Source organism: Entelurus aequoreus, linkage group LG24 (assembly GCF_033978785.1).
Source record: "Entelurus aequoreus isolate RoL-2023_Sb linkage group LG24, RoL_Eaeq_v1.1, whole genome shotgun sequence".
NCBI classification, from domain to species: domain Eukaryota; kingdom Metazoa; phylum Chordata; class Actinopteri; order Syngnathiformes; family Syngnathidae; genus Entelurus; species Entelurus aequoreus.
Window position 1 is genome coordinate 20,692,595 of NC_084754.1, and position 19,603 is coordinate 20,712,197.

The 19,603-nt window shown below is 39.2% G+C and overlaps 1 protein-coding gene across 1 annotated transcript in view; it reads left to right on the forward strand.

Moving 5' to 3' along the window:
* The window catches only part of furinb (furin (paired basic amino acid cleaving enzyme) b), a 189,569-nt gene that overhangs the window by 9,668 nt on the left and 160,298 nt on the right, over positions 1-19,603 (forward strand). The window contains exon 2 of the mRNA XM_062035290.1: positions 9,500-9,767. Coding sequence (XP_061891274.1) covers positions 9,594-9,767 — 174 coding nt within the window. The 5' untranslated portion in view covers positions 9,500-9,593. The remainder of the gene's footprint in view (positions 1-9,499; positions 9,768-19,603) is intronic.

The following is a 19,603-nucleotide window of genomic DNA, read 5'->3' on the forward strand; positions in this document are numbered from 1 at the left end:
TAGGACTATAATAAATAAAACACGTAGTTGTTGTCGGGAGGACGACGCAAAGACATCAGCCACGGGGGGCGCCATCTTGCTCCAAAAAGTTCGTATCACTCTGAAAGTTGATACACAACAGTTGCTGCTGCGCTTCCTTAAAAAAATGTCCTCGTTAACAAAAGATTAAAGTTAAAGTACCAATAATTGTCACACACACACACAATAGGTGTGGTGAAATTTGTCCTCTGCATTTGACCCACCCCTTTTTTCACCCCCTGGGAGGTGAGGGGGGCAGCAGCGGTGCCGCGCCCGGGAATCATTTTTGGTGATTTAACCCCCAATTCCAACCCTTGATGCTAGTGCCAAGCCGGCAGGTAATGGGTCCCATTTTTATAGTCTTTGGTATGACTCGGCCGGGGTTTGAACTCACGACCTACCGATCTCAGGGCGGACACTCTACCCACTAGGCCACTGAGTAGGTCACTATTAAAAACACAACGGCTCAATGTACCCGGACTATGGACTTAAAAAGTTACGTACTGTGAGTTCCCTTCATCCATGGCTCCAACATGTTTCCTCTTCAGGTGCTCTCGAAGTGATGTTGTACTCCCGTGCCATGCGAGGTCCATGCCGCACATTTTGCAGAAAACTGTCTTCTTTGAAGTCTTTAAAGTAAATTGTTCCCACACTTTTGACAACTTAGGTCATACACTTTTCTCCATTGAAGCATTAACCTCCAGATATTTCTCAGCTGAACTATCGGTACTGCTTTCCTCCGCCATTTTTCGAATGTTTCCAGGCAAAGGAGACGACATCGTCACGTGAGCTGCACATGACACATCATTGGCTGGCTTACTGCCACCTCATGAGACGTAGCCGCAGCGCATGTGCATAGCACGGATCCAACGAATCGATGACTAAATTTATCGGCAACTATTTTTATAATCGATTTTAATCGATTTAATCGATTAGTTGTTGCAGCCCTTGGTGGATCAACTATTCTCCTCCACCCTGTCCCTCAGCACTGGCTCCCCTCAGGGCTTCGTGTTGAGCCACCTCCTGTACACCCTATATACGTATGACTGTGTCCCCATTTATCGCATGAACATCAAGTTTGCCGTCAACTCCACAGCAGTGGGCGTGATCAAGCAAACAAAGACACAAAAGATGGTCATTGGTTTTAGGGAAACATGCTCTACTTGTGGTAAATAGTTATGGTGTCATTTCGAATATGCATACAATTACAATATGATACATCAAATATTTCCAGTTTGTCATTACAGCATGCCTGAAAAGGAGTAGGAGGAAGCAGAGCTTACTTAATCATACACCCTTTCGTATCTTAGCGGTGTTTAACACATTTGTTTGTAATCAATTTGTAACACAATAGTGAATTAATACATTAAAAAATGAAATAGACAAATGAGTAAGTGAATAAATTAATAAAGTTATCATGAATAAATAGTTATGTAAATTATAGTTCACATTATGTGACGAAATAGCTTATCTCATTTTTAAATAAGGTTCAAGATGTTGATCAAGATTATTCTTCTTTGTACTTTGTGAACACTTTGAATTTGAACAGTTTGTTAAACTGGATCATATTAGTACATTGTTTGACTTCTTTGCTTAAGATGTGGTCCCCCCCACATCTGCGGTACCCTCTAAGGTTTCTCATTGTCATCCCATTGGGTTGAGTTTTTACTTGTCCTGATGTGGGATCTGAGCCGAGGATGTCGTTGTGGCTTGTGCAGCCCTTTGAGACACTCGTGATTTAGGGCTATACAAATAATATTTAATTGATTGATTGATTGAAATAGCCTTATCTCAGTTACATGACGACAGCATGTCCTTCATAGTCCCATTTCCAATTTGTCATAGATCCAACGAATCAATGACTAAATTAATCACCAACTATTTGTATAATCGATTTTAATCGATTTAATCGATTAGTTGTTGCAGCCCTAGCTGAGTCATAGAACAACTCTTATGCTCCTCGCAAGTAATTATCACCAACACATTTCATAACAGAAATCAAGTAAATAGACCCCAAATAAGTCAAGACATGTAATTTGATTGATGCAATCACTACTCTCAGCAAATAATGACAGTTGACACCTTACTTGCACAAAATAAATAGTCAGAAGGGTCAAAATAAGTTAAATTGCAGTAAAATGGCAGGATAAAAATGTGCTCAGTATAACCTACTCAGTGGCCTAGTGGTTGGAGTGTCCGCCCTGAGATCTGTAGGTTGTGAGTTCAAACCACGGCCGAGTCATACCAAAGACTATAAAAATGGGACCCATTACCTCCCTGCTTGGCACTCAGCATCAAGGGTTGGAATTGGGGGTTAAATCACTGAAAATGATTCCCGGGCACGGCCACCACTGCTGCCCACTGCTCCCCTCACCTCCCAGGGGGTGGAACAAGGGGTCAAATGCAGAGGACAAATTTCGCCACACCTAGTGTGTGTGAGACAATCATTGGTACTTTAACTTAACTTATAAGGCCAAACCACTGGTGGTCCAGGAGTGGAAGATGGAATCCAGCACAGTGGAAATGTTTTTCGGTTACAAAATGTATTATTTTCCCTAAAAGACACATTGAGACTAGGAAATACGTTTTATCCGATTACTCGATTAATTTATCCGATTACTCAATTAATAGATAGTTTATGGCAGCGATTACATAACCTCCTGGCTTAGATAATAAACATTTTGTCAGAGTAAGTCATCAATCACAAAGACCAAGAGTGTTGGTGTGTTTTACACAGAAAAAAATGCAAACATTAGAATCAGAATAGTTTTATTGCCATTGTTTGAGAACGGGTTCACAAACTAGGAATTTTTCTTGGTGCAAACGTGCGACATAAAACACATATAACACATATTTGGTATAAAAAGAGCTGTGACTGAGCTATCAGATAGACTTAGAAGGAATTCAAGGAGCTGCTGTTAGGAGTTATTGTTCATTTGCCTGATGGCAGAGGGGAAAAAACTGTTCAGGTGGCGGGAGGTGTGGGTCTGGATGAGAGTGCTGTTTGTTTAAACTTTGAATCACAGTGTGGGATATTATTTACCATTGCTACTTCCCTAGACAGTATTTATATCAAGTGTTTCCATCACAGACAGCATAGACACTAAGAGCAAAGACAGAGCCGACTGTGGAGCTATTCATTTTTAGTTTTCATGCACAATTTCCAGTTCATATCCGATAACAGGTGTTTTCCTGCTGTGTGTCAGTGTACTGACTGAGCACAAATGTAATACTTGTTTTTTCTGTCACACTGAGCGGCATTCTCAATTTTGAGAGAATGCTCACTTGTCAGGGGTACCGCACACTTGCTGCAATACACCGCTGTGCTTCCTTTTAGAGGGCAGCCCATAGCACATGGTGGGTGTTGATTTGACTTGGGGGCAGCCTGAAATAGAACTGGAGTGCTGGTAATGTTGCATTTGACTCAAACTCAGCCAATAAGTTATATTTTTACATCTATTCTTTGCAGGTCTGTTGGAAGGATAATGTTGTTTTTTTAACTATCCCAAAAGGCATATGCATTAATATCACTGAGCACAATGGAATAATATGCAATTTTGCTCTGTTGCCTTAATGCAAGAAAGTACTGGGTTAGAGCCTATTCACCTTTTTGTGTGGGACTTCTCCAAATACGTATGTTTGCTACATTTGAGAATTGCATGAAAGTGTGAATGGAATGTACGAAGGTAAGTTCCATTGGCATTCATGAAATGAATCCTGTTCTCAATGTAAATTGATTTCTTGTTCAGGTTGCATTGAAAGAAAGTACTTTGGTAAAGGTGACATGCTCTCCTGTGTTTACTTTTAAGTGGTTCGAATGCCGTTTTAAGATCAGATTATGGCTGGATTTATTGTCATGTATTCATGGTTATAGTTTCCAAATACAGTATATCTAAAATACACATTTTTATGACTGCGCGAGATATGTCGATAAAAGCAGTTGCACACCAGCAGCTGTTGGTTAAGTGGACTTTATCAGAATAGTCCTTAGGTTCAGTGTGCGCGTGCATGTGTGTATATATCTATCTATTTATCCATTGTATCCATCTAAATAAATGATTTATTTACCATAATTGCAGATAGTTGTTTTTAATCTTTAATAAGTAAACATTAGACAGATAATTTTTCAAGTTTTTAATACTATCAACATGGAAGTGGACGATTTGTTTACTCTAGTAAATGTTTGTTTATTAAACATTATGAGTTTTTTAAGCTGCTCAACACAAAATGGACACATTTCTACTGACAATAAAAACGTACAGTCAACTGCAGTGCATTGATTTTGTGGTATGCCTCTGTTGAGGTGGAAGGATTCTCTCTGCATTGGCGAGCAGCTGGTGGGTGAAAGTTGCTCCAGTGGAGACTGTGCTCACAGCAACCGTGGACATAAATGGGTTTGGTAGAGTGACCTGCAGGGGCTTTGGAGCTGGACTTGCTATTTGGTGTACCCTTTTCTTTTTCGATTTCTGTTTGCTGTTTTTTCCACATGTGGCTAATCAACTGAAATACAGTTGCATTTTCCCACGCTACCGGATGGACTGAGGGTAGTAACACAGGACGCACAGACATAATCACACATCAAAAAAAAAAATTGTGTCAAAGTGGTGCATTGCGATTGTTTTCCTGACCCCAGAATAAAAAGACGGCATGTGACGTGCAGCTGAAATGGTCCCTTCATTAGAAACAGCAGGCAAAAATAACAACAATACATTCACTGTGGCATATGAGAAACAATAAATCATCAATGTCAGAAGGACGCTGCTGGGCATAAAAAGCATCCTAAATAGTCTTCTCGGTAGGTGAAACTAAGCACCAAGCTGGGACAGGTGGAAACAGCGTTCCAACAAGAAGTAAAACAAGGGAGGAAGGAGTGCTGAAACGAAAATAAAGGCTAAAAGAAAAAATACTACCACCACCATGTTTGACGGTATGCATGGTGTTCCTGGGATTAAAGGCCTCAGCTTTTCTCCTCCAAACATATTGCTGGGTATTGTGGCCAAACAGCTCAATTTTTGTTTCATCTGACATCACATGGACAAAGATAAGACCTTATTGAGGAAAGTTCTGTGGTCAGGCTAGAATTAAGGTTTTAGAATGGCCTTCCAAAAGTCCTGACTTAGACGTGTGGACAATGCTGAAGAAACAAGTCCATGTCAGAAAACCAACAAATTTAGCTGAACTGCACCAATTTTGTCAAGAGGAGTGGTCAAAAATTCAAGCAGAAGCTTGTGGATGGCTACCAAAAGCGCCTTATTGCAGTGAATCTTGCCAAGGCACATGTAACCAAATATTAACATTGCTGTATGTATACTTTGGACCCAGCAGATTTGGTCACATTTTCAGTGGACCCATAATAAATTCATAAAAGAACCAAACTTCATGAATGTTTTTTGTGACCAACAAGTATGTGCTCCAATCACTCTATCACAAAAAAATAAGAGATGTAGAAATTATTGGAAACTCAAGACAGCCATGACATTATGTTCTTTACAAGTTTACAAGTGTAACTTTTGACCACGACTGTATAGGACCGATTACCGATTTTAACTTTAGAAATGTGAATACATCGTTTGGTGAGCCTCTGGATCGATCTATATATAGTATGGATCAGTCGATGTCCGGTTGGAAGGTCATCAATAGGTTGATTGTAGATCTGATACAAAATATGGCCGCTCGAATCTTGCAAGACTTTTGTGATGACGTTATACGAGAATACTGTTCTTGTTTGCGACTGACGACAGCGCAACATAGCAGACAGCACCGAAATAATGTACAAACAATGCACCACCGAATATAAATATAAAGTGTGGTGAATGTTTGGATTATTTTTTTAAAAAGAATGATCGGTTGAAAAACTTCAGTACATGTGTAACGTTTGGAAAGCAGTGATAAAGTAGCGGCAGCACGACTAATCTGAGCACTGCTGTGACGGCATCGAGACATTCAAGCCGGCGATGAGGGGGCTAAGGACGCTATTGTTAGTAGACCTACCAACTGCCAAGACGAGGACACTGATTTGAAAGACTTTCATCTCCATCTTAGCCACAACTCTGCGAGGTAATCACAGCAATCTACTACACTGTTCATTGTGCTGAAGACCTCGCGAGTCACGCAATTTAACCCTTTCTCCCGCCACACTTGACATCCCTCACGCTTATATTTCCCCCTTTACAACTCTATATTTATTTTTTCATAATAATAAACTTGTTTCCTTGCGGCCTGCTGAAGTTTGAATAATTTTGATTTACTTACCAAAAGAAGCAATCACAGACCAATCCATAAGTTATCGGACCATAAATCTAGCCAACCACGGAAGGCACCACACAATGTAAACAAATCAAAAGCAAAGTAAGGCTGGTCTTTGAGTTTTCTTTTTCACGCACACACTTTCACTGTCTTGCTAATGTAGTATCTTTTCAACTTCTCTTGCTGACTTTCTTTCTTTAAAGCAACCAGCGACAATCTAGCAATTATTTTTATTGTTTTTGTAGATATTAAAGCAAGGAACAGTCTTAATGTCCTTAATGTACAATCGGTGCTGCTATGAGTCTTTCCTCACAGGCAGTCCCCTGTCTACTGAATGTCTGCTCTTTAACAGTTTGTACTGATAACACATTTTGTTGTAAGGCTGCAGCTAACGATTATTTTTCTATCGATTATTTTTTTTCGATTAATCGGTTAATCTATAGATTATTTTTTCGATTCATCTATAGATTATTTTTCCTTTTACCGATTTTTTTTTAATTTAAAACGAAGATGAAAAAATAAATGTAGGCCTGTTTTTTCAAAAGGCATGGCTTTTATTTACAAAAAAAAGAAGTATGGCCACTCAGTCAACATTGACAACAACATGACAAAATATTCTGTAACAATGTAAACATTTAAAACTTTTAACATTTAACTAAATTAAAAGTAGCTTATTTGCTTTTTAATGTGCAAATATAAAAGTAAACATCCAGTGCAAATCTTAATATTCTGCAATAGTATAAGCATTTCAAAAGTAAAAGTATTGCTTATTTTGCTTTAAAATGTGCAAAAATAAAGCTAAACATCCAATACAAAAAAGTGCAAAATGAAATATTCTGTAACAACAGTGTAAACATTTCAACAAAAGTGAAAGTATTGCTTATTTGCTAAAATGTGCAAAAATAAAGATAAACATCCAATACAAAAAAGTGCCAATCTAAATATTCTGGAGCACTGTAAACATTAAGTATTGCTTTTAAAATGTGCAAAATAAACATCCAGTCCAACACAGTACACAATAACCAATTCTACTCATTCCAGTGAGTGACTAACAGTTGTAATGAAGAAAGGTTAGCATGTCTACATGCTCTGCTTCTTTTCTTGTTTACAATATTCCCAGCAGCTGAAAATAGGCGCTCAGAAAGGGTCGATGTGGCTGGAACTGAGAGCTAATTACCGGTAGCCTTCACCTCAAGCCAGGACTGCGAGTGAGCTGAGCTCCAGTTTATATTCCTAGAAGGTCAACGGGCTCATAGTGATGTTACTAGTAGTTGACTGGGAGGTGTTTATTATCATTTGGGGAGAGTCCGCTGCCCGATGCTCACCTGCTAAACACCTATCTGCTCCACGCTGAAGCGCTGACTACATGCGCTCTGAATACGCACTGCTGATTGGCTGATAATGCTTTGTGTGTACCAATCAGATGGTTGTGTGGGTGGGACAATGCTGCGTGCTGAGACAGAGGCAGCCGCAGAAGGAGCGAAGCAGCTTGTTAACACTTTAGCAGCTAAAGTTAGCTTTAGCTTAGAAACTCGTTCGGTACACCCCCGTACCGAACCGAAAGCCCCGTACCGAAACGGTTCAATACAAAACACGTACCGTTACACCCCTAGCAGATACAAATGACACATTCATGTTTTTGTGTAATGATGACAACGTATGCTCACGCGGACGATTGACTAGTTGATGGTTGATGGTTTTCTTTTCAAATGTTCGTTCATAGCCGTTGTGCTGCTATGATAGGCCATTTCCGCTCGACACAGTGTGCATACAACAACATTATTAGGCTGTGTATTGAAATACTCCCACACTTTTGACCACTTTTGGCGTGATTTTTTCCCCCTCGCTCGCACAGTCTGCTTTGCGCTCCGCCATGACGGTAGTGTGACGTAAATATGCGACGTGTCGACGCACAAAAACGGCGTCGACGTATTTACGTAACCGATGACGTCGACTACGTCGACGCGTCGTTTCAGCCTTATTTTGTTGTTTGTGTTAAATGTTTCATCACTGTCACGCTTCAAGTAAAAATAAACCCATCGTTCATGTTTATGAGCCAGTCAATAGATTTGGTTTGTTCTTGAATATCACAACCCTTGAGTAGTTTGATCAAATTTGATACTCTTAACATTTAACAATGTATACGCAATAAAAATACAACTGAACTAAGAATCAACAGAAGAAAATACATTTACAGTTTTAATTATAATTTGCATCTTATTTTCTTTAAGTTTATGAATTGCAATGCTTTGAAGTTGATAGTTCTACTATTTGCTAATAATACAGGAACCGCCTGTTCTATTTAAAAAATAAACACATGACCTTGTTCTGACATGATACATGATACATTTGATTTTCCTTTCACCATCTAAAGCTTACATCTGCATTGAATTGCATTGAATTGTAATGTTTTGAAAAGTATCCATCCATCCATTTTCTACCGCTTGTCCCTTTTGGGGTCGCGGGGGGTGCTGGAGCCTATCTCAGCTGCATTTGGGCAGTAGGCGGGGTACACCCTGGACAAGTCACCAGCTCATCGCAGGGCCAACAGAGATAGAACGACAACATTCACACACTAGGGCCAATTTAGTGTTGTGTTGCCAATCAAGTATTGTTAGTGAATCGTATTGTAACTCATCTATGGAGATTCATATCCAATTGCCATTGTTTATGAATGTTGTTTTGTATTCAAAAAGTAGGATATTTGGGGAAATTAATGTTACCACAACATTACAACTATGACGCACATAGATCTACGAGTAATAGTGTATTTTTATCCTAAAAACCCCGCCATCAGTGTGTGAATGTGTGTGTGAATGGGTGAATGTGGAAATACTGTCAAAGCGCTTTGGGCTCCTTAAAAAGGGGTAGAAAAGCGCTATACAAGTACAACCATTTACCATTTAAATGTCCCATGTAAGATAATACTGATTTAGCTGAAATAAAGGCAGAATTCTTATTAGAAATTGGAATGGAAACTTTTAATAAACAATATCTAATTTATTTTTTTGTAATACATGGACATGTGTTATTAATAGGATGGATACAATTTGATAATCTACAACCATGCATTTGTAGTTACTAAGGCAATTTGATGTTTGCTGGCAAAGGCCTTAATTATTTTGACTATGCTGCCTAGTTCAGGGTTTGTGTATATGTGAGTAATTCCGACTTAGAAGTGAGACAATTAAAAACGCTTATTTTCATAGGTTGCTCTGTGTTCTGTCATCTCTAGGCCACTGTTCCACTTAACCACCCTAAGGGAGAGCTCCAATTTGCCTGGAACACTGGATAGACGGACGGACGCACTGCCCCGTGTTCTACTTTTCATGGATTCCAGGGTGGCTCTGCTGCACTTATGGACATTCCTTGTCCTGACAGCAGAACTGAATTGGATTGATACCGCAGAGGTCTACACAAACGACTGGGCTGTCCATATTAATGGGGGCCCTGAGGAGGCTGACCGCATCGCTAAAGAACACGGTTTCATCAACCATGGAAACGTAAGTTAAACTTACAATGTATCAGAGTATGTTTGAGCTTGACGTCAAGACGAATATTGTTCAAATTTCCCTTTTAATTTGATTCAATATGAACACTGTTCAAGGAGACCTCAACAAGATAACCAGTCATGAAAGCTTTTTCAAACAGGGTTTCCCCTACATGTAATTGATTGTGGCAGTGTGCCTCACTTTAAAATTGAGGTTTTTTTTTTAATGTGAAAATAAATTAAAGTAAGATAATGTAGGGTCCAAAAGAAGTCACAAAAAGTCAGATTATTTAAAAAAAAAAATTCCACTCTTATGCTAACTGGCCAAATTCCAACATTCCTAACCATTCACACACGTCCATCTCTGTGCTTCACTACGAGACACACAACAACACTTCCTCATTCTCTGCCAGTCCCCTTTCAGGCACGATACATTAACACCAGTAGGTCGTTACAGTATGAATGGATATATATATCAGTGTTTTTCAACCTTTTTTGAGCCAAGGCACATTTTTTCCGTTGAAAAAATCCGGACGCACACCACCGGCAGAAATCATTAAAAAACGAAACTCAGTTGACAGTAAAAAGTAATTGTCGCAATTGTTGGATATGACTTTTAACCATAACCAACCTTGCATCAATATAGCTCTTGTCTCAAAGTAGGTGTACTGTCACGACCTGTCACATCACGCCGTGACTTATTTAGAGTTTTTTTGCTGTTTTCCTGTGTGTAGTGTTTTAGTTCTTGTCTGGTTCTCCTATTTTGGTGGCTTTTTCTCTTTTTTTGGTATTTTCCTGTAGCAGTTTCATGTCTTCCTTTGAGCGATATTTCCCTCATCTACTTTGTTTTAGCAATCAATAATATTTCAGTTGTTTTTATCCTTCTTTGTGGGGACATTGTTGATTGTCATGTCATGTTCGGATGTACTTTGTGCACGCCGTCTCAGCTCCACAGTAAGTCTTTGCTGTCGTCCAGCATTCTGTTTTTGTTGACTTTGTAGCCAGTTCAGTTTTAGTTTCGTTCTGCATAGCCTTCCCTAAGCTTCAATGCCTTTTCTTAGGGGTACTCACCTTTTGTTTATTTTTGGTTAAAGCATTAGACACCTTTTTACCTTCACACTGCCTCCCGCTGTTTCTGACATCTACAAAGTAATTAGCTACCGGCTGCCACCTACTGATATGGAAGAGTATTACACGGTTACTCTGCCGAGCTCTAGACAGCACCGAAACTTAACAACAACAAATAATTTGCAAACTATAATTACTGGTTTGCAAAAAATATTTTTAACCCAAATAGGTGAAATTAGATAATCTCCCACGGCACACTAGTGTGCTGCGGAAAGGTGGTTGAAAAACACAGATAACCTATTATCTGTGCACTATTAACTAGTAATGCAATGAAAATACGGCCACTGAAAAGACTTGATCACCGAAACAGCGAAACCGAATGTTCTGATGACATAAGCAATGCACACAGGATTGGAGCGGAGCAGTGTTAATTTTGACAGTAGTTTTTTCATTTAGTCTTTTGACGAAAATGTATTTTACTTTTAGTCATATTTTAGACATCTAAATTAATTTAGTTTGTCAAGTTTTACTCAACAAAATTCCTCAACATTTTAATAGACTAAAATTACTGTAAATTTTGTCGACTAAAATATAAAGTTTAAGGATAACGCATCTTTGAAGTGGTTTTGAAACCACTTCTATGAAGATTTTTGCACAGCTTCTAAAAAACTAAATTCACAAGACCTGCATTCCATGAATACATCAGTAAGTATATTTCACACTAACCATAGTGTGTTTTATTATTTTAGATGAAATTAAGCATTGTTTTCAAATGTTTAATTGTACATGACTAAAATGGTCACATTGTATGACAAAAAAAAACTATTTTTAATCTATATTGTGTATAACTACACTGGAGGTACACAATTGGCATCTTGACCACAGTCTCCTTTAAATAATCTAGAAGGTATATATATCTCACATAGCTGTCTTTCTTTCTGTGGTAGCTTGAAAAATTATAAATCTGGTCTTTTGGGTTGTCAAATTGTGCAATTATCGAGGACATTGATCGAAGTGCACTGTACAGGTATCTTGTTTATTTATTTGGTGGATGAGCCCATGGTGTACAACAAAAGTAGTAAGCAGTTGATCCTGATCTTGATCCTGCCCTACTGTCTTTGACAGTAAAAGTAATTCTGTACAGAATGAGTCATTGGTTAAGGCCTACTTACTGTTGCGTAGATGTTCGGCTGGTTAGTCTGCAGACAGTGCGTCCATATGGATTCTCTTTCTTCCAGGTGTAGAAGACATATTGTATTGAGGTGTGTAACAATTCATTAGGGATGTAACGATATGAGGATTCCATATCACGGTTATTTGACCATAATTATCATGGTTATCATTATTATTGTGGTATTGTTGAATGTGCTCAAAAAGTAGTTATACACACACACTGAACTTTTTTGATCAAGTTATATTTTTTTAAACATACGGTAACTAAAATAAATAGACATTGTTAGAAAACCCACTATTTTGCATGTCTTGTGTTCCCTTTGCATCACTGATAGTGTTTTAGTCTTAGTATTTTATTTGTATTAATTATTTTTATTGTTTTAAATATTGGTTTGTACCGTAGCAATTTAAGATTCATTAAAATGAAAAGTGCTTTATACAGAAAATCAATTATAATTATGTATATTTTTTCTGGCCTCTGTGTTCCGTTCTACACTGTTCAGTGGTCTTCGAACACACCTTAAAAACACCTTAATCTCTTTTCCTCTGAGGGAAGATCAATCATCATAATTCCGTTCAAGAGAACACAGCTTATTGTTTCAGTGTTTACAATTGAATATCTTAGTTGCTCAGACAGTAATGAGTGTATCTGTGAGTTTATCAAATTGCAGTTATTGATCTCAGTTTTTTGATCATTTTAATTTTAAAGGGTAATGATAATCGTCGGGAGTTTTGCCACGGTCATCATTGTTACCGTTTATCGTTACATCCCTACAATATACTGTCTTGTTTTCCCAGTGAAAAATCCAAACGCAGTGGCTTACAAAGGCAGTAGTTCTGATTGGACCCCTCTGTGATTTATCCCCCGCCCTTGTCCTACTGTAATTGAATAGATTATTAACTTGTCCCACCTGCCGAAGGACGAAATTAAATATGATTGAGCATGGGGGCTGTGCAGTCTTTTTGCATGGTGTTGTTGGTGTGGACCCCGCAGAGTCAGGTTGGGACGGACGGCGCTGGCTTTGTTTGGCAAGGGGCGGACTCGCGTGGCATCGGGTCGCCCTGGTGTGGAGCGCCTGCGGAGTCAAGGGCTGGGGTGGGGGGTTTTGTCCTCCTGGCCGTATATATCTTGTTTGCCTCCTGCATGGACTGGGGGAGGGGGCCGGGTGGGGTGGAGGAGAGAGGGGGGTTTGCTGTGTCCAGGCCTTCTGCTCCTCCTACTTACAGCGCACACACACATATAAGACTTTGAGGGATTGTCCTGCGGGGAGGCATGGCGGGGGGATGAAGATGCCTCTACGGGGCTCCAGTCCTCCTAACTTGTCCCCTGCTTGTCCACTCATCAATTTAAACTGCATCTTAGACACTTAGGGTTTGGGAGACTCGGCATGGTAAAGACCAACCATGACCTTAATGTCCCCCATTTTTAACCGCATCATTAGTCCCCTCTAGGGTTGTCCCGATACCAATAATTAACGCGACTAAAATGTTTGCACTGTACAGTGCTGGATCAGATCTGTAAATGGGACGTGGTATCAAATTCACTCGTTTCTAGGAGTGTAATGTAAAGTTACAGCGTTTGGTTTGGTACAGCTGTGCACCAATTTTCTACAAGGTACACATTTCAAGTGAGGGACAGGTACTCTACATTCGTCTTCATGATGCACATTCACAAGCCCAGTTAATGTACCTGAAAGTGCACGAAAAGGCGAGGCTTTTGGCGTAAAAGCGGCGATCTAGATGCACAAAAACAATGCAGCCAAGCCTTTGACTTGCAGGAGTCATAGCAAGCGGTAGTTCCAAGGAGAATCCAGAGACCCTCTTCCTTTTTAAACACTTCCCTTTCCTCTCTTTATTTATGCAATTCTTTGGCCGATCTGATTGGTACTGATCAAAAAAGCCTGTATATTTTGTCAAGGTATCCATCACAAAAACATCTGTACTCTCTATATTGATTACTATATCAATACATTATGTAGAATGTGCCAAACTAAGGTTCTAGGTTGATCAAATAAATACACACAATTTTTTGTTACTACAAATGTTGCCTCACAACAGCTTGTTATACAATGCCCTACAACCCTAAACCTCCTGGGAAGTGCTGTGTATACTGTCTATAAAAATCAATTTACCGTAAATTCTGGACTATAAACTGATACTTTTTTCCTACACTTTTAATCCTGCGGCTTATAAAATGGTACGGCTAATTTATAGTATGTTTTTCTGTCAACACTCATAATGTTTTGTGTTCAATTGTTTGCATTACACCCAATCTTAGGACTGAAATTGTGTGTTATTTGTATTGCTATGGCGCCACTTTTTATACCAGTTCACTTACTGCAGGTATTGCGTATTGAAAATATAATTCCTGTTTTGATGCCTTAAACCAGAAGTAAAATCATCCATAATGTTTCTGCTCAAAAAGATTATTCATTTATCACTCCAAGCAACGTTTGTCATTTTCACAGTTTAACTAAAACATTTCTTCTTACTAAACGGCCCCATGTGTGATCTCTGTAGGAGTGTTTTTATGCATATTTGTACCCGCTATCGTAATGTAATAAAGCTAGCGTCGTTAGTATTAGCTAATAAACTAACATGTCTATGGGTGCCTGTGTTAGTATTATTAACTTACAATGGCATTCTTTTTGCATTGTTACAGTTTCACAAACTCCTCAGCTAAACAGAATTAATGACTCCATGGTGACGTTTTGTGAATTTACTGATTAGAGAGCTAACTTCCACAGCCAGTGGGTCCACCACAATGACTTGTGTTGTGTTTGATCAGTTGTTTTTACTGCCGTGATACAGACACTATTTGGAAACAGTTAAGGTATGCAAAAAAATGGCTAATATATGGGAAAATATTTATTTTTTTCTAAAATGTAGTGGGTTCGACTTATATCCTGGTGCGCTCTATCGTCCGGAAAATACGACAAAACTGTGTATTCTTAAGAAAAAATAAAATGACAAGCAGATGTTCCAATTGCAGATGTCAATGAATATAACAGATGTTAGATAAGGACAGAGGTAAGTGCAGAGACGAAAAGCTAATTGGAAATCCCCCAAAAATAAGAATACATTTGTAAAGAAATATGTGCCGATAGTCATTTGTCGTTATGTTGTGTGCATTTCCTGGATGCCAATAGGAAAGAATACTAATGCATTATATTTTCAGGCAAAAAGCATGTGTCTTGGATCGCTGGTTTGACTACATTTATTAGTATCATTTTTATATTATTTTAACATAACAACTCTAATATTGTAATTGTTTCTCAGAGGCACAAAAATAGCGTTATAATTTCTGAGTAGGTGCTAGTGAGGATGATGTACAGGATAACTGACAGTGCAGTCATTGTACAGTGGGGGTTATCCGAGGGAATGTGAGGCTTTGTAAAGATGGAGGATTAAAAACTGCAAAGGTCTTAGTCATGTTTCTATCATTGTTGGTGGTAGTTCTAGAGGAGAGCTGGAAGGAGCTGATGTATAATAGTGTTATGGGATTTTTATCACTTATGTGATTACAGGATCATCACGGATATGATTATTTGTTCACTGCTTTGCCTAGAAATGTCAAAATGAGTCTTTGTATAACTATATGCAGATTTGCCTATTATAGTTTGATTTATTTTGACTGATCCGAAAGAAGTGTATAGGTCTTTGTGTTAATATTATGTATATAGTCCGCAGTTGAAGATTTAGTTATGTTACAAAAATATAAACGCAACACTTTTGTTTTTGCTCCCATTTTTCATAAGTTGAACTCAAAGATCTAAAACTTTTATTATATACATGAAAAACCTATTCCTCTCATATTTTGTTCACAAATCTGTCTAAACCTGTGTTAGTGAGCATTTCTTCTTTGCCAAGATAATCCATCCCACCTCACAGGTGTGGCATATCAAGATGCTGATTAAACAGCATGATTATTGCACAGGTGTGCCCGAGGCTGCCCACAATAAAAGGCCATGCTAAAATGTGCAGTTTTATCACAAAGAACAATGCCAAAGATTTCAAAAGTTGTGAGGGAGCGTGCAGAACTGACCAGAACTGTTGTCCGTGAATTGAATGTTAATTTATCTACCATAAGCTGTCTCTAAAGGCGTTTGAGAATTTGGCAGTACATCCAATCTGCCTCACAACCGCTGACCACGTGTAACCACACCAGCCCAGGACCTCTACATCCAGCAGGTGCATCTCCATGATTGTCTGAGATCAGCCACCCGCACAGCTGCTGCAACAATTGGTTTGCATAACCAAATAATTTATTTACAAATTGTGAGAAACTGTTTCAGGTAAGCTTGTCATCCTCATCGGGGTCTCGACTTGAGACCCCTTAACCGACTTGAGTGGGCAAATGCTCACATTCGATGGCATCTGACACATTGGATAGGTGTTCTCTTCACGGATGAATTCCGGTTTTCACTGTTCAGGGCAGGTGGCAGACAGCATGTGTGGCGTCATGTGGGAGAGCGGTTTGCTGATGTCAACGTTGTGAATGGAGTGGCCCATGGTGGGGCTAGGGTTATGATAATGAACCCATGTGCATTTTATTGATGACATTTTGAATGCACAGAGATACCGTGACGAGATCCTGAGGCCCATTGTTGTTGCCATTCACCCGAGACCATCACCTCATGTTGCAGCATGACAATGCACGGCCCCATGTTGCCCACACAATTCCTGGAAGCTGAAAACAACCTAGTACTTGCATGGCCAGCATACTCACCCAACATGTCACCCATTAAACATGTTTGGGATGCAGTGGGTCGGTGTATACGACTGTGTGTTCCAGTTCCTGCCAATATCCAGCAACTTTTCACAGCCATTGAAGAAGAGTGGACCAACATTCCACCAGGCCACAATCAACAACCGGATCAACTCTATGTGAAGGAGATGTGTTGCACTGCGTGAGGCAAATGGTGGTCACACCAGATACAGACTGCTTTTCAGACCCCGCCCAGATCTCCAATAAAGCAAAACTACACATTTCAGAGTGGCCTTTTATTGTGGACAGCCTAAGGCACACCTGTGCAATAATCATGCTGTTTAATCAGCACCTTAAAAATACCACACCTGTCAAGTGGGACGGATTATCTTGGCAAAGAAGTTGTTCTCATTAACAAAGGTTTACAGATTTGTGAACGATATTTGAGAGGAATAGATCGCTCGTGTATATGGTAAAGTTTTAGATCTTTGAGTTTAACTCATGAAAAATGGGAGCAGAAACAAAAGTATTGCGTTTATATTTTTGTTCAGTTTATATAACATGAGTGGACGATGACTACATGACTTTCATTGGCAGCTGCTGGTCTTTCAAGTAGGGGAAGCTGATTTTCAGCTAATCTCTAAACACGATTACAGTCTCTAATAGATAAAATATATAAAGATGCTCGACTTTACAAAGAAAACATCACTTACAGCATTGCAAAATTATCCATATCCACACAGAACAATGGAATGAAACTTGTGTTCACAACCTCAGGCTTGCGATATTGCCATTGCCGTTGTTCACAAAGTGGGGAAAAGGAAAACTCACAAAATATGAAATTATAAAGCTTACGTTGTTTATCTTGTGTAAATGTGTTGCTGTCGGCAGACTTATCTCCAGATCAGTGAGACATATTGTATTTTTAAACATATTAAAGTGAAATACTTTATTACTTGTTTACTACTTACCTGATTTGTAAAGCACTTTAGCCAACTTTGATTTGAAAATTGGCTTTATATATGCTGGTTATTTCAGCAATGAGAGGTTGTTTGGATATGTACACGCTATGTATTACATTTTCTAACATATTACCCATCCATCCATTTTCTGTCCCTCTCGGGGTTGCAGGGGTAATGGAGCCTATCCCAGCTGCATACGGGCAGAAGACGAGGCACACCCTGGACAAGTCGCCACCTCATTACAGGGCCAACACAAATAGAAAACACATTCATGCATTTTTTCATTCTTATTCTTAACTGAAGGGTCTGATTCTCTTTATATATATGTAATAGTTCAGAAATAGTTTTTGAGGATTCATTATATGATGATTAGTTCAGTTTTTAAATAATTTGTTAAAAGGCGGTCAACCATAAGCTTTACTAAGGATGAGGCCACCAAATTGAGACATAGCTATTATAGCTACAACATAAGTGGTGCATCTAAAAATGTATCTTCTTATTGAAATGTGGGATTCTTTAGGCACCTCACAATTCATACTTGTTTTTAATTTTCTTGCCTTCTAAAACCACAGAATGCACAGACACTTTGCCCCAAGTCGCCGTAAAAGTTCAACTCAGAGAGATGTGTGCTCTCTAATTACCCATTCATATCTTAAGCTGACAGCTTTGTTGCACTTTGTGGATATGTTTCCCTCTCCTGACTTATTAATCTATTTGCTAATTTCCTTTTCGTAGTTGTTTACTCTCTGCTGTAACATGGTTCCAGTTGGACTTCTGTTGAAGTGCAAAAACATTTATTTTCATGTTTCACTACCTCACAATCAAGCTTGGTTAGTGCTGTGACTAACATAACGTGTCGTCTCCTCTGCCCTCCATGTGTCCCTGCACGGGATCAGCATTTTAGAGCCGTTTGTATAGTTTGTATTATTCTAACACACATAAATAATCTATATTTAGACATTTTATTCATCGATTCAGAATCATCCTCTTTCCAATCAGGAAGAATCGATCATTTTCCCACCTACTTCTATTTTCCCTACAGAAAACAAATGTAAGTGCTAGCTGTGAAGGTTATGTTACACGAGCCAAAACCGAGTAATAGTCCTCTAAAATTTGCTATCTCAAAATTAAACTCAATCAATTGTAATTTCAACACTGCTGTAAAATGTAGCAAACACATACTTTATGAATAGTTAACTTGGCAAGGCTAAATGGTAAATGGGTTATACTTATATAGCGCTTTTCTACCTTCAAGGTACTCAAAGCGCTTTGACACTATTTCCACATTCACCCACACATTCACACACTGATGGCGGGACCTGCCATGCAAGGCCCTAACCACGACCCATCAGGAGCAAGGGTGAAGCGTCTTGCCTAGTGGTTAGAGTGTCCGCCCTGAGATCGGTAGGTTGGAGTTCAAATCCCAGCCGAGTCATACCAAAGACTATAAAAATGGGACCCATAACCTCCCTGCTTGGCACTCAGCAACAAAGGGTTGGAGTTGGGGGTTGAATCACCAAAATGATTCCCGGGCGTGGCGCCGCTGCTGCCCACTGCTCCCCAAGGGGATGGGTCAAATGCAGAGGACAAATTTCACCACATCTAGTGTGTGTGTGACAATCATTGGTACTTTAATCTTTTAATTTAATCTCAAGAACACAACGGACGTGACTAGGTTGGTAGAAGCTGGGGATCGAACCAGGAACCCTCAGGTTGCTGGCAAGGCCACTCTCCCAACCGCACCTCGCCGTCCCCTACGAAAGGCTCTAAAACTATTATCTATTTCTCTCAAAATTGCAAACAGTTTTATCTTCCACCATGCTGGTCAAGCTCTCATCTTCTTTCCAATTCACTTCAAATTAAATCCATGGGCTTGTAAGAAAACAAACATCTCACACTTTGTGTTCTTCAGATGTGTCAGATATTTTGTCTCTGGTT